The 14,934-nt window shown below is 51.9% G+C and overlaps 2 protein-coding genes across 5 annotated transcripts in view; one reads left to right on the top strand and one right to left on the bottom strand.

The window, feature by feature from the left end:
• TG (thyroglobulin) overlaps positions 1 to 14,934 on the top strand; it is a 222,338-nt gene that overhangs the window by 138,675 nt on the left and 68,729 nt on the right. The window lies entirely within an intron of this gene.
• SLA (Src like adaptor) overlaps positions 1 to 14,934 on the bottom strand; it is a 33,170-nt gene that overhangs the window by 4,561 nt on the left and 13,675 nt on the right. For 2 of the 4 annotated variants that reach the window (XM_047783218.1, XM_047783219.1), the window contains exons 2-6: positions 9,377 to 9,973; positions 9,073 to 9,172; positions 8,097 to 8,183; positions 4,682 to 4,785; positions 2,157 to 2,288 (exon numbers count right to left, since the gene is read on the bottom strand). In XM_047783218.1, the coding sequence (XP_047639174.1) occupies positions 2,157 to 2,288; positions 4,682 to 4,785; positions 8,097 to 8,183; positions 9,073 to 9,172; positions 9,377 to 9,386 (433 nt within the window). In that variant the 5' untranslated portion in view covers positions 9,387 to 9,973. The remainder of the gene's footprint in view (positions 1 to 2,156; positions 2,289 to 4,681; positions 4,786 to 8,096; positions 8,184 to 9,072; positions 9,173 to 9,376; positions 9,974 to 14,934) is intronic. The other 2 variants (XM_047783217.1, XM_047783220.1) reach the window with 1 other exon arrangement.

Here is a 14,934-nt window from a genome sequence, read left to right as displayed (position 1 = left end):
AGCCAATTCACAGGTGTGATTCCTTTTGGTCCTAACAGTCCGATGAGAGGCATTTTAATCCCCATTTTACAGATGAAGAAACTGAAACTCCAAGATGGTAAATAATTTGCCCAAGGGCACCAGGATAGTAAGTATCAGTAATGTGTAAAACACAGGTGCCTTTTCCCACTGCTTAGTGCAGGACGTTTTTGACTCTGCCTTTCGGAAGAATCTGGTCCGAGGGAAATTGGCCGAGTTGTTCCCTCCCTGGCGGTCCCAAAGGCTCTGGAAACTTTTCAGGTCTCCAAGCCCTTTTCGGTCACTCACAGAGGTGACTGCTGACTGCAATCCCCCCCGTGCCGATGCAACGGCTTAGGGGTACGTTTTTGGAAGGCGCTGCTTCTGCACTGTCCTGAGATCCTTGGGTATCCTCGGCCTGGAAGCCTTGTGGACCTCGCAGTCCGTAAACATCTTTGCTGGGGCAGCATCCTTTTCGTGTTTGCTTTTGTCTATGCAAAACTTATGGTCACCACACCTCTCAGATGATTCTTGTTAAAAGCCAAATACCACAACCAGGTTTTTACTCATGATCAGTAAAAGCTGACTGTTTCCAGGACTCCCTTCCTCTTTCATTTTTAGCTATGCTGCTAGGTGTTGGGGTATCACAGGAGTGATGTTTGTTATCATTTATTTTGCACCCGCCATGCCAGGCTCTGACAGACACGTTATATGAACCATCATATTCAGTAGTCGGCCACCGGCGGGGAGGCGCTTCTCAGCCGCCTCCCATGAACGGGGAGCTGAGGCTCCAAGAGATAGAGGTCTTTGGCCAAGGTCACAGACTCCGGACCCCGCCTTGGGCGTGGGTCTGCCGAGCGGCCATTCCTCTTTCAAATCATGCACTTCTCAAGGGTCAAGTGTGACAACCGGCTGGTGGAGTCCATCTTTCACCTTAAATTGCCCTTCAGGAACCCATATCCTAAAGAACCCGGTGTGGAAGCAGCCATCCCGGATCCAGGAGGGGAGATGCTTATGAAGTGAAAGCAACCTCTGGCTTTTTCGGACCCCCTGCCCACATTCATGCACCTGGCAAGGTCAGCCCCCTCCGAGCTGTAGCTCAGTGAACCCCCTCAACAGCTGCTGCGTTGGAACACTTAGCATCTGGGATACACGGGGAAGAAGATGGGCACTTGCCCAGAAGAGCTGGAATACGAACACAGGAAGCTTCCGGAGCCAACTTTTAGAAAAGTAAGCCCCTTTTTACTATCTCTCCCTTTTCCATCGGGTAAAACACACACTCCTGACCAGCCATTCAGGCCTTTCACAGTCTCGCTCAAAGGTCCTCTTCTGGGAGTTCCTATTGTGGCTCAGCGGTAATGAACCTGGCTAGGATCTATGAGGACTCGGGTTTGATCCCTGGCCCTGCTCAATGGATTAAGGATCTGGTGTTGCTGTGGCTGTGGTGTAGGCCGGCGGCTGCAGCACCAACTCGACCCCGAGCCCTTGAGCTTCCACACGCCAGATCCTCTTCTGAGTCCGAGCTCTGCACCCACACACCCTGCTCCCACCCCCTTGGATCAGCGTGGAGCATCTGGAGCTCTCTCCCGGGCCAGGAAGGACGTAGGGATGCATGAACTATAACCCCCAGTGTCTAAGAGCTTGTTGGGAAACACACACTATTACACAGTTAACTAGGTCACCGGGCAGAATGCCAATGCCTGGCGTGCCAGGGAGCAGAGGAAACGGGCCTGAGGGCTTCATCAAGAAGGTGGCTACCTGTTGGTCTTGAAAGTTGACAAGGATTTTGACCCGCAGAAAAGGGGAAATGAGCGGCATTTTGGAACAAAGCCGCAGAGGCCCAAATGCATGATCACTTAAGGAGGTGCACTCCCGTCTGTGGTTGTGAATATCGGGGCGTCCTACTCCGGTTCGCTTCCGGGTGGGGAGAGGGTGAAGTTGAGGTTAGTTGTGTTTTACTTTCTCGGGCAGCTTCACTGGCAGCCTGTCTTAGCCTGAAATGTGCAGCCCGAAGTGACAAGAAAAGAGGGAATGGAGAAGGCAGGGTGGGCAAGAGAGCGAGTCACCGGGTGTATCTTGGGGACCATGTGCAGCAGAGACCGAGGGGATAGTTAGCAGAGAGGGGCATCGTGGACCCGTCCCGACAGGGTGCTTCTTACCTGAATAGTGGTTCACCAGGTCCTCCAGGCACTGGAAGGTGAGCCTCGGGGAGATGTAGTACCAGTTGTTTGGCAGACGGAAGATGCGGTAATGCTTCACCTGCCGGTGCTTCACCGAGAGTGAGTAAAACCCTGCAGGAAGCGGAGGACCAGTCAGTGGCATTCCACATGTCCCCCCACCCCGGGGGGCCACCAGCTCAGGGGCCGCCACCATGGAGGCAGCGTGATCCCCTCAGCCTCGCCATGCAGCGGTGATACGCGCCCTTGTGGTTTGAGCAGTGGCTGCTTGAACCCTATCTGCTTGACCGTAGCTCCCTCTTCAGGGCCCCCACAAGTAAGAGAATGTTCATTTTGCAGCCCTGCATCTGCATTAACCAGATGGCGGTGCAGCTTTTCAAAGTTTGAGTTGCCCCCTGGAGGACTCCCACATTCCTGGTGGGTCCTTAGACCAAATGAAGTGGCCGGAGTTGGCTCGCACCTAGTGTATCCCAGATCTGGGATCGGTCACCTTGAGCCTTTCCTGAGCACACGTCCTCAGACACCCGGGCTGTCACTGTCCTTCCCAATCCCCCTTCCCAGTCACTTCCTCCCTCTGCCTTATGCTTGATTTTCTCAGCAATTCGGAAATCATGGCAGTGAGACACTTTCCTGAGTGTTCCCAAGCATATAAATGTGTCCTTTCTCCTTGGAGGGTGATGACCCACGACGGGCTCATCAGAGTAGATCTTCCAGTGAGTGGCTGCACCGCCCTGAGCCTCACTTCCCCGAATGGCAAGTGAGAGGCTTGGATGTAGGTCATGTTTAAGCCCCCCCGCCGCCGCCCCCGCTCTGTCTTTTGGGATTCCACTTCTTGGGGTTCTCGCGAGGCAGCACGAGAGGAAGGACACTTGCTATGTGAGTTGGGGCTGAGCTATTTCTAAGCAGCATCCCTGTCGATTCTCAGAAAGACCTTGGGAACTCTTGTCCTCACACATTTTATAGATGGAGAAGCTGAGGCTTAGGGCACCAAGTGAAATGGCCAGAGGCATATGGCTTGGGAGTGGCTGCCCTGGCGCTTGGCCTCTGCTTTCGGGGAGCAGGCCTCCGGGAGCATTCTGCTCCACACCCCTCCCTCCATCCCAGGCCCGCCCTCTGAGTCAGTTCAACACGTGTCTTCTGGTAATGTCAGGGGGGGATGGAAGTACGGTGAGCAGGTCAAGGGTAGCAGGTGGAAACTTATGAGAACTTTGCATACCCAAGGGAGCAGAGCCAGCCACCCCACCCGGGCCCAGCTCGGCTGTGGCTCAGCCCAATTATTTTTAGATCAGCTCTGTCAACTCACATTGGGTTTGAAGCCGCCCCTGTCCCCCAGCCATGCCTGAGGCTGGGTCTCCTCCCTCGGGAGGCCCCTGGGACCTGCTCAGGAACTTTCACCTTGGCTTTGAACTTGCTCTCAGCCAGCGCATTCAAGCTTTTGAAAGAAAGCGTGTTGTTTCTGGATTTTAAAATCACATAGATTTTAAGATCCCTGCGTCCCCAGAGGAAAGCTGATGTCACTTTGGTGAAGGCTTCCAGCCCCAGCTGGCTCTGGTGCTTAGTGAGTGCATAGGAGATACGCTCAGGTGCCATGTTTTCTCTTCTCTGAGAGTGAGTGTGCAAGAAGCAGCCTAAGCACTTGAAAATATTTTCTATATTTAAGAAGGAATTATTATTCTCACTACCTCAAGCTCCTCATGTTTTGCTTCTGCGAGTTTGAGTGCACACTCTGTCCCAGACACCTGCCGGCCGCTTGCCTGTCGTTAACCCTGTGTTATAAACGGGGGAACCTAGCGAGGGGGGGTGACTGCTTAGTAATTCAGACAGCCCAAACTAGAGTTCGGGACACTTGCTCTGAACCATGACAAAGCCCGGCTCTTTCATTTTCACTGAATTACTTAATGCGTAGGATGTGAGAAAACTATAAGAACGAGGAAGGCTTGGTGAGTTTGAGAGCATGCACCTGCCTGGCCCCAAGTCTCTAAGTGGATTTCATTGTAGGTCATGGCGGGGACTAAGTCTGAGTGTCTGCTCTGTAGCAGGGGCATTACAAGTGTCATTACATTTGAATCGCACCACAACCTTACAAGGAAGGTGGTTTCTCTCCATTTCACAGATGAGAAAACTGAGCTCAGAGAAGTCACATCCTACCCAAGACCCTGAGCTTTGCAGCCCATGTTCTCTCCGCTCCAGGCCCTGCCTGTGCCTGGCATTCTCCTCTCTTCTCAGTTGATGGGAAACTTTCCAGCTGGGGTCTGCAGGGCCTGATGTGGTCAGAGCCCATGCCAGTCCCCCCCCCCCATCTCCCAGGTCGCTGCTGCCTGGCTCCAGTACCCACGCTTGGGCACTGGCCTCCCTGGGGTGCATGGGTCACTAGGAGCTCCCGGTGCAGGATCTATTTGCACGTGTCGTGGGAGGCAGGAACATGAGCAGGGAAATGAATGAGTTGGTCAGGAGCACAGCCTGCTTGTGTGACCTGTGCACTGGAAGGCGGCTTGGAGGCTGCTCACCTTTCTTGGTCTCGCTCTCTCTGATCATGAAGGAGCCGACCTTCGTGTCTGGTAGCTGGAGCAGCTCCTCTGCCTTGTCTCTGCCCAGCCCTTCAAACAGCCAGCTGCGGAGGGGAAGACAGCCATGAGTACCGTGCGTACGCCCGCCCCCTAAAGACTCAGAGATGCAGGGATGATGCTCGGGCTTAGCTACAGAGAACTGTTGGGATTAAAAAGAGCAAGGCAGAGTTCCCATCATGGCGCAGTGGAAACAAATCCAACTGGGAACCATGAGGCTGTGGGTTCAATCCCTGGCCTTGTTCAGTGGGTTGAGGATCTGGTGTTGCCGTGAGCTGTGGCGTAGGTTGCAGATGAGGCTCGGATCCTGCATTGCCGTGGCTGTGGCGTAGGCCGGCGGCTGCAGCTCCGATTAGACCCCTAGCCTGGAACTCTCCATATGTCTCGGGTGCAGCCCTAAAAGGCAAAAAAAAAAAAAAAAAAAGTGCAAGGCAATCGATGGTTCATTCATTCATTCTTTCTTTGAATCTTTCAAATAAAATTCCCGAGTACCCACTGCTTGCCAGGTATTGCACTGGATAAGGGAACACAGAGATAAAACATCCTCCTTACCCTGTTTCTTAAATGCCAGCTGCCCTGTGCCCACTGTATTGTATAAAAGTCCAAAACATGTTAAGGGACCTGTCTGGCAGTTTATTTAACATCTGTGTCCCTTCTGCTCTGACTGCCCTGCTCCTGCATTGCCGTCCCATGGGGGCAGGGGCTGTCCATCATTTCAGGTTTTGTTTTTGTGTCTAGGTTGTCAAGCCTGGTACATATCTGTGATCTGTGAATGAATGAATGCACACAAGAAAGAAAGAGGAAGGAAGAAAAGGAAGGGAGGCAGAAAGGAAGGAAGGGAGGGAGGGAGGAAGCAAGAAAGGAAGAAGAAGGAAGAAGGCGGGAGGGAGGAAGGAGGGAAGGGAAAGAAAGAAAAAGAAATGACACCTGATTTCACCACCTACACCCCACCTTGCACTCATTCTATTTCCTTCCTGTCTTCTAGTCTTCAACGTGTTTTAAAGTCAGTTGTCATTGCATGATGCATTTACGTGCATTTCTTGTTTTTTTCCTCACTTCACAGTAAAAAAAAAAAAAAAAAAAAAAAGCAGTTGTAATACCATAGCCCAGCTTTCCAACAGAATGTTCAGCTTCCAGAGGAAAGCGGGCACCTTGAATGCTCTGCTTTAAAAGCAGCCCCGGACACAAAGGAATCTGTGTTCTACGGGGACGCGTCCTCCCTCATTCTGCAGAGCAGCCTTGGCCAGATCTCAGCGTGGAAGGAAACGCTTTATCAGCAGCTGGCTGGCGTGTACTCGGAAGCAATCCCACATCGCCTTTTAAGTGTTTCTGTTTCCCTGAACAGCCCCTGGCTTTTAATCACATGTCTGATTTAGCCCATGCAGTTTCTCAGGTTTACCATCCCATGGCGTGAAAGTGGGCCATTGGCAGGGCCTGGCTGAGGCCGAAGTGCACGTGCCAGCAGCCGCCCAGGCATAACCGCGGACACGATTTATTTACGGACTGGGCTCCCAGTGTGCTTTTGTTGCTAAGACCGTGATTGTGCCATATTTGGCCAAATTCCTCAGATAGTGCCTTTGTTGTCCATAATGCATGGCATGTTAATTATTTAGCGTAGGTGACAGACGTTCATCCTTTCAAGTCCTGAAATTCCGTGAAATTCCACTTGTAGAAATGAAGACAGTAAAACAGTGACAACAACAATAGCCAGGTGACTGCTAATGACTGCTCATTATGAGCCACATATCGTAGGAAGCGCTTGAAATCTAATCCTATCCCCTCCTAAGGCCAAGAGGAGTATCTCTCTTTCACCCATGGGGACCCTGAGGGCCAGAGTGCTTAAGGGCTTAAATAATTTGTCCTGAGTTGCTCTGGTCACAACTGGTAGAACTGGAATCAGGAGTGCGTTTTGCCAATTTCATAACCACTAGACCGCACTGCCTCTCTTCCGCTTCTGCCTTTCGAGGCCGTTTGTTGCATCTGCTAGATGGGAAGCTCCATAAGGTCGAGATTCCTTCTTAATCCCTTGGGGTCCTCACCAGCACCCCGACCCCTGCTCCCACCCGTATTCGGCACCCCATCTTCAACATGAAGGTACTGATGCGTGTTTGCTGAATGAATGGATGAATCGGTGACACAGCTGATTCGAAGAATTACGTGACTCACATGCTTTCCCAGTTGTAGCTCTCTCAGCAGCTACGGCCCCACTTCTGCCCACCGTCGTCATCGTCGTGCTAAGCACAGACACGGCTGTGGGTATCTGTCCTCAAAGCCATTGTGCTGCGATGGAGTGCACTGAGCTACACGCTGCAGACTCTTCAGGCACCTCCGCCAGGCGGCAGGTGGTGTGCAGAGTCCTTCTCTGCGTGTAAGGCCGTTATGTCTGGACCGGTCAAAGGAAAACTGCCGCTCCCTTCTCCTTCCCATGTGCCAAGGTCAGGCCTTGGGAGCCTGACACATGGGGAGACCGTGGCTCAAGGGGGCTAAGGAAGGATTCCAAGCCTGCCATGGGTGTAGGCGGAGCTGCATCTGCCCCAGCTCCAGGTGTGCTGGCCTCTGGGGCCACTTGTCCTGCCAAAGTGGCCTCTCCTGCACAGCTGCAGGGGGAAGCAGTGTGCTTGCTTCCTTGTCTGCCAGGCCCGATTATTTCAAGAGCCTCCTCTTTTGCTTCGCCTCCATTTGTCAAACTGGGAACGTGCACGTTCTGGGCAGTGCTCGTTCGCCGTGTTCTGGATGTGATTTGATAATATAGCTAATATGTATTGAGTGCTACGGTAACGCCAGGCATGGCTCCAAGAACCGCGCATGTATCATCCTATCTCATTCTCCTAACAGCCTGGCCTCTGGCCCCTTTGCTGCATGTTCTTATTCCTGTCATTCTAACAATAATCTCTCTTTGACGGGGGAGGAAAAGAAACTGATGTTGAGCAGCTTGCTCACTGTCACACAGTCAGTAAGCGACAAAGAGGCAGAATTTGCACCAGACTTTTAGCTGATGCATCCTATGATCCCAGTTCCTGAATCTGTGGTCGCTACAAGGACACTGCCTTCGAGCTCAGAGTTCCATTTGTCTTATCAAAGGGAAATCGAGTCTCAGAGAGGGAAAGGAATTTACTCAAGGTCACACCCCTTCCTTAGGGACTGAGCTGAGATTAGAAGTGACCGTCTCCTTTGCTATACAGCAGAAATTGGCGCAAGTTTGTAAATCAGTGATATTCTAAAAAAAGAAAAAAAAAAGTGACCCTCTCAAACCAATGCCTTCCTTTCTGCTGTGCCATGCTGGGACCCCTCTATGCAAATGTATGAGTCACCAGCATAATATCTTGCTTTATTGATGCTATTTTAGAAATGTACTCACCCATGGTAAACTCTGGCCACACATATTCCAGGAATGTAACTCTCTCGACCAGTGCTAAGAGAAATGGCTTTCCACCAGCCCCCTTCACTGTAGAGACAAGAACAGAGAGAAAACAGTGAGTAGGGAAGTGGCAAAGGGAAGGAGTAAATGCCCCGAGTAATCAGATTTAAGCCCGCGTACAGTGGGATGTAATTTTTTAAGGTTTTTCTGAGGTCTGTCATTGGCTGTGTTGGCTAGAATTTCTCCCTATGACAATGGAGGTTTTAAGGATCTCTGCTTATCCCCAGCTAGCCAGGAAATCTCCCCCTACACTGGCAAGAGGCATTTTTCAGGGATCAGCAGCTGATGTTTCTAGCTGATGTTCCACAGTTGGAGGTTTTTTTCAGTAAAAGCATCCACGATGCTGAATTCCAGCCTGAGAAATAACCAGGACAGTGTCCCACGTCTTCGTCAATGAGCATGATCTAAGTGAAAGCGCTCAGAGCCCCCGTTTCTTCTACAGCCTCTCTCGGATCACGGAGCGACAACAGGCTAGAAAGAACTACCTTTCTGTTTATCATTGGAAGATTTTTTTTTTTCAGTCCCCTGGGTCCTCGTCCTGAGTCTGCACTCATATAAAATAGCAGCCCTGCCTCTGTGGGGGGAGATGAGGCCAACATAAGAAGCAGACGTTGGATCCTAAGGGTCTCAAAAGCCGAGTTAAGGACTTGAAAGTTCATCCATCAGGCAGCAGGGAGCCACTGAAGGCTTAGGGTCTCCTAAGGGTCTCAAAAGCCGAGTTACGGACTTGAAAGTACATCCATCAGGCAACAGGGAGCCACTGAAGGCTTTAGAGCACCAGCAGCATTAAGGAGATTGAGCATGAAGGCCCGCTGCCCATGTGGAATGGGACAAGTAGAGCTAAAATCTAACGATTCCCACCAAAATCGAGTTCTTCGTTGGGGGGCGTGGTAAACGTTTCGGGAAGCTGACTCACTCAGAAATCACGCGCAGTTTCTCCCCGCGGCGGAATATCGGGGGGCTGATGTCAGGAGACGGGTAGTCACTCAGCACTGCCAGGAAGTCGCTGTCCGTTCCTGGGGAACAAGGGCAAAGGGGTGTTCTTACTCGCGAGGAATGAAGAGCAGACCTGGGCGGTGGGGGCAGAGGTGACACCCTCCTGGGAACTTCTTAGTGAGAAACATGTGACTGTCTTGAAAGAGCAGTTTCTAGCTGGCCCCCCTCTCTCTGGGGGGGGGGGGTGGCGCAGGCTGCCTGAGGAAGCTGGGAAGTCAGCTCACCTGCTGGCATTCTCAAGCCCACCCTGGCCCTGATGTTCTCATCTGAGAGGTGGGGATCCGGAGGTCTTTGAGCTGAGGTCCTAAGACCTGGCGCCAGGGTCTGCCCTGGTTCTGCTGATCTGTGACATCTTGCCGAGTCCTGGCATGCTTGCCAGCCTCAATGTCCCCATCTTTAAAGTAGGGCCAACAATACCGCTTTCCAGGATTATTATGCAATGAAAGTACGTAGCAGCACCTGAGAATGATGAGGTGCTCTTGAAATATGCCGTCTGATTACCATCCCCTCAGGTACCGTCCTGGGGGCTTGCGGATCCCACGTCTGCAGCACATCAGCGTGGGGGGTTGGGGCCAGGCTCCATGAGTTCTGAGGACCCACCAGGGCCAGGAGACATTAATCCCGAAGCTCAACAAAGCCCTTCTTCCTCATAGAATGCAAGGTAGCATATGCTGAGGTCTACTTAATGGGGACTTTTCTTGGGCAGAGAGAGAAAAATCCAGCACTTCTCATCATACATATGTTGACAGTAATTCTGGTGAAGTTTTGAGAAGGGAAACGTGCTCTCTGGTTCTTTCTGGTTTAGGCACTAGCACAGCTTACTGTGGAGCAGAGAGAGAGGGATAACACGTGAATCGGCTTTCTGACACTAAGCAAGGCTGTGTGTCACAGCCTTAGTGACAGGCTGCAGTTCAGGTGCCTCTGATGCAGGCTAATACTGGGGTACGTCTTTGGGGAAGTAGTACACCCTGCAGATTGGCAAACGCCGTAGTGGCTTGCGGCCACTTTGTGTTTGTCAGTCTGTCCGCTGGCTGGACACCTGAACTCAGCCTTCTGGGCAACACGCCGTTTGCTTCTTTGTTCACCTTTTTTTCAAAATTATAGAGTAGTCATTTACAGTGTTGTGTCAATTTCTGCTGTGCAGCACAGTGACCCGGCCACACATAGGTACATTCTTTTTCTCATACTATCTGCCATCGTGTTCTATCCCAGAGTCCCCCATGCTGTACAGTAGGACCTCATTGCCGATCCATCTTAAATGCAATAGTTTGCAGTTATTTATTGATCACCCACTGTGGGCCAAGCATGGCAAACAAACAAGCCAAGTCTGCTGCTCTCATGGGGCTCGTGTTCTAGAAAGTACATCAAGAATCGGGGGGAGGGGTGATCCCTACCCCCTTGACCCCAGGAAAAGCTGGAGAAATCCCAACACTTGGAAATGGTAGGTTCAGGGGCCCAAGCAGGCCACTTTCTAGGATCCAGACACGCTCGGGCTGGGACCTCTCCCCCCCTGCACCTTACAGCCCACTTGTCCTACATTCTCCGTCCTCAGCCAGATGTGTCACGAGGGAGCTTAAATACTAGGATGAAAAGAATGCATGAGAAGCAAGCTATCACCGCTGAAGGGTTGTTCAGTTGGGGAAGCTGAGTCACAGGCAATAAATCCTGTCCAAGCCAGTGCCCCTGCGTGTGAGCTGGAAAAGCGAAAGTGGTTGCAGTGGCCACGGTCACTGGATGGAGGCAGAGCTCGTGAGAAGGTGCAGAGTGGGCCAGGAAGGGCTGCCATGAGGCTCTGGTCTTTCCCGAGCCTGTGCTGAGGCCTCCCTCCCATTCTGCTTGGCCGAATTGGAAAGAGTTCTTCCCCTGTATAGCCCACCCCGAGCCCGATACTTAGAGGCCGCAGCACAGTTGGACTTAAAGCCCAAAGTCTGGGTTCTAATAAGGGATGGATCTGATTTTCTGGGACATGAAGCCAAGGCAAAGCTGGAAGTCCTCTTCCAGAAAAAGAGCAGGAAATGGCAGAGTATCAGGTAGGGGCCCTCGGAAGGTGTCGTGCCAGTGAGGGGGGCCTGGCACGTAGGGTTTGTTCAGCTTCTTGGTAAACTAGCCCCGGTTCCGAGGCTGATGAGCCACTCTCCAGTGTGGACACACTTTCCCCTCTGGGATGTGTGGGTTAGTCTGGAAAATGGGGGGTCGGGAAAATGCCTTCTTGATGGAAATCTGTTCTTCCCGGTCTCATGGCCCCCAAGGACCCCCATATTCCCCCAGTATGGAAGGACCACTTAGGGACGTGGTCCCCGTGCCTTAGAAGCTGTGGCATGGGCTGCTCTGTTCTCTCAACCAGCCAGGGCCCCCCGTTCCAGAGCCCGTGAGGGGCTGTCCCCTCTTCCCTTCCTGGAGCACACCCTGCTGTCCCCGCCACCCCCCCCCCCAGCCTTCCCACCTCTGTCAACTCAGAATCGGCCCCCAGAGGGGAGGTTAGCCTGATGCCCTGGAGATGCCCACCCTCTGCGGCCCCCTCTTGGGCCCTGGGCTTTTCCTTTGAGGCCGTTAGACAGGGTCGTGGGTGTTTTTGCGTTTCTGTGACCATCAGGGAACGGCTGTGAGCTCCAGGAGGAGCTGACCTGCCCAGGATGCCCAAGGCAGGTTTATCACATGCAAAGGTGAAGAGGTCTTGGTGCTGTCAGGCCCTTGCAAACTCCCCCTGTGCTGAGTGTATCAAGGGCCCAGGAGAAGGAAACCTTGTCGGCGCTGGGGGCAGGCAGCCTGGTAGCGGGTCATTACAGAAATGGCCCCTTTGAAAAACAACTATGGAAATGAGAGGCATGACGTGTTTGATCCTTGGCATAACGGAGCCTTGAAATGGGCTGTGTATGGAATTCCTGTCCTGGCGGAGCGGAAACAAATCTGACTCGGAACTGTGAGGTTGCGAGTTCAATCCCTGGCCTCGCTCAGTGGGTTAAGGATCCGGCGTTGCCATGAGCTGTGGTGTAGGTTGCAGACATAGTTTGAATCCCGTGTTGCTCTGACTGTGGCTTATTCTGGCAGCTGCGGCTCCAATTAGACCCCTAGCGTGGGAATGTCTCTATGCCGAGGAAGCGGCCCTAAAAAGCAGAAAGGGGGGAAGAAATAGGCTTCGTGTCTATAGGGGGGTTGGGGCTTTGATCTCTGATTCAGGAGTAAGGCTGTGAACCATTGTCTTCTCATAATGTGAAAAACAGAAACAAAAACAAAATCCTATTATAAAACCGATTGTGTCAATGGGGGAAAACAGGCTTACAGGGTTGGAGAGTTTCAGTTTCACAATAGCAGAGTTGAGTTTCCTGTGGAATTTCCGTAATAGTGATGTTATTAGAGCCGTAACACTTAAACATCACTGAGAAAACCCTGCCTGGAGCATCTGCTGCAAGGTTACAGCCAGTGCCCGCCCCATCGCCTGTGTCCCTGTGTTCGGAAGACAGAAGGCAAAGTCAGTGGAAAAGCGAAAGTTTGGTCTGTGCTTTTGTGGGAAGGACAGCCTTCGTTCTACATAAGGTCTGGTGCCACCATCCCATCAAAGTCCTCCCTGGGCTTTGGTCCCAGCAGTGAAATACACACGAGGCGGGACATTTAAATTTCTCTCATTAGGTTCCAACACATGATTAGGGACTCCTGAAGCCCCTGGCTTTGTGCAGAGCTGAGCATCTGAATTAAGTCTGATAAGTGGGTGATACAGAAAAGAGGGGCTGGGAGGAAGCGGGCGGGATTACTGCCGACTCAAGATGAGGAAACAAATCCAGTGGAGAAATGTGTGCTGAGCACACAGAGGAGAACTCCTGGGGGAATTCTCAGGAGAGAGAACAGGCTTTGCCATCATTCAGACCTGGCTTCCATTCCACCTCCTCTACTTCAGGGTTCTGCGAGTTGGAGAGAGATTCTTTTTTAATCTGAGCTTGATTTCTTCATGCATCAAAATGGGAATTATCAAAATCAACCTCCTCGGCCCGGGTTAGGATCCGGGAGGAGGGACGCGTATAGAGCCTGCCTCTGTCCGAGGCAGCTAATCTCATGTTGATGGTGAACATTCTGGAATCAGGGCCAGTTTCAGCCAGTCATGTCCTAAATGTTGAAAAGCCTCTGGTCATGTAAATTTGCAAATATTCTTACCTTCTAAAAACAAACTCCATTTGGTGAGAACCGAAGACAAAATTCAAGAGACCAAACACTTGCTAAAAGCTCAATTCAAAAATGAGTCAGACTGAACCATATATATGAAAGTGGAAAATGGGCAGTGACCCCCAAAAGGAAGGAGACTGAGGCGGAACTAACTCACCACACTTGTTACTTGGTGAAAAGAGGACAGACCCTTTTTTGCATTGTTATTCTTTAGAGCGGCATTATCCTTTCTTTTAAAATGCTGAAAAACTCTTAGTAGATCCCATTTATAACCACGTTGCCAAACCAGCCATTCTTCATGGCCCATGCTCCCCTGTGGCGCTACGGGACAGCTATGCCAATTTAAAGGGTGTAGAACCGAGACAGGAGGCGCTTTAGGAACGTGTCAGGGGGAGGGCACGGAGGTTTCCAAGCTCATGGTCAGGTCCCTGAGCTACTTAGCTCTTTTGGGGACTTAGCTACCAGGCTCCCCACAGTTAACCCTTGACCCTCGACAGTTTGGGATGGAGGCTGATTCAAGTGAGCCTTCAGAGTTGGCACAAGCAGCTCAGTGCAGTGGGCAGGAGCATAGGTAACCTTCTCTGAGTCCAGTTTCTGGTTTGGCCTTTCTTTGAGTCATGCCCAAACTCATGGCCTCCGGAGGGGTCAAAGCAGGCCTTATTCTTCGTAACTTTTATAGGAAATGGACACACACATACACACACACACACACACACACACACACAACTAACCAGTCGGACAGGGCAGGGACGACTGGCCCCATAGAAGGTCTCCTGGGTTCTCTTGGTCACTGTGAACCACAGCTTGTGCCTGTGGGTCCTGTGTTACGGGCTGGAAAGTAGGATGCAATGGCCTAAAAAGCTCGTGGCTTCTCCACCTGTCAGATGGGGCAGAGTGGGACTGAGCGGATCCCCAGACTCTTAGCTGATACAGCGAGGTGGAGAGTCTTGCCCAGAACACACACCTAGTAAGTCGGGGCCCTGGTTTCACAAGCAGGTGACCTGTCCTCAGAGGATGCAGACCCTGCTCTGGACGACCCGCCCCTCTCCTGCCCACAGCTGTCCTCCACCTGCTCTATCTCTTACTTAATAGTGGTTTTTCTTTGTGTTAATTCACTTAAAAACATCTTTTGTCCTGACCTAAGCAACGTGACATCAGGGGTTTGGTGGACTAGTTATCATTTGTATGGCATCCATGAAATGTATAACGTGGGCCATGTGATAAAAAAGTGGAATGATCTGGTTCCTCTTGAAGCCATCGTGTGTACCAGCTGTGGGGTGAGCGAGACCAGGGTGGGAGACGGGCTCGCGTCAAAGATCTGACGCGGTTTCCTGTCTCACGAGGGCGGCTGAGTGTCTGTGTCATTCAATCTGGTGACCTCGGTCTCCCTCTAGAGAACACGTCCCCTCCAGGCATATCATGTTGTGGGGGTGAGGAGGGGGACGGCCTGATTCGGGCCCCAGTCCTCAAGTCCCAGCTGCAGGGCCTTGGGCAAGTAAGTGAACCGTCTTGTGCCTGGGTCGCCACGGCTGCCACGTGGGGATGTGAAGAGCGATCACCTCCGGCGCGGGTTGAGAATCCAGAGTCTAAGGCACCTGCAGTCGCGGCTGGCACGTGAAAGCGCCCG

This window comes from Phacochoerus africanus, chromosome 6 (assembly GCF_016906955.1).
Source record: "Phacochoerus africanus isolate WHEZ1 chromosome 6, ROS_Pafr_v1, whole genome shotgun sequence".
NCBI classification, from domain to species: domain Eukaryota; kingdom Metazoa; phylum Chordata; class Mammalia; order Artiodactyla; family Suidae; genus Phacochoerus; species Phacochoerus africanus.
This window is presented reverse-complemented; position numbering and strand designations above follow the sequence as displayed.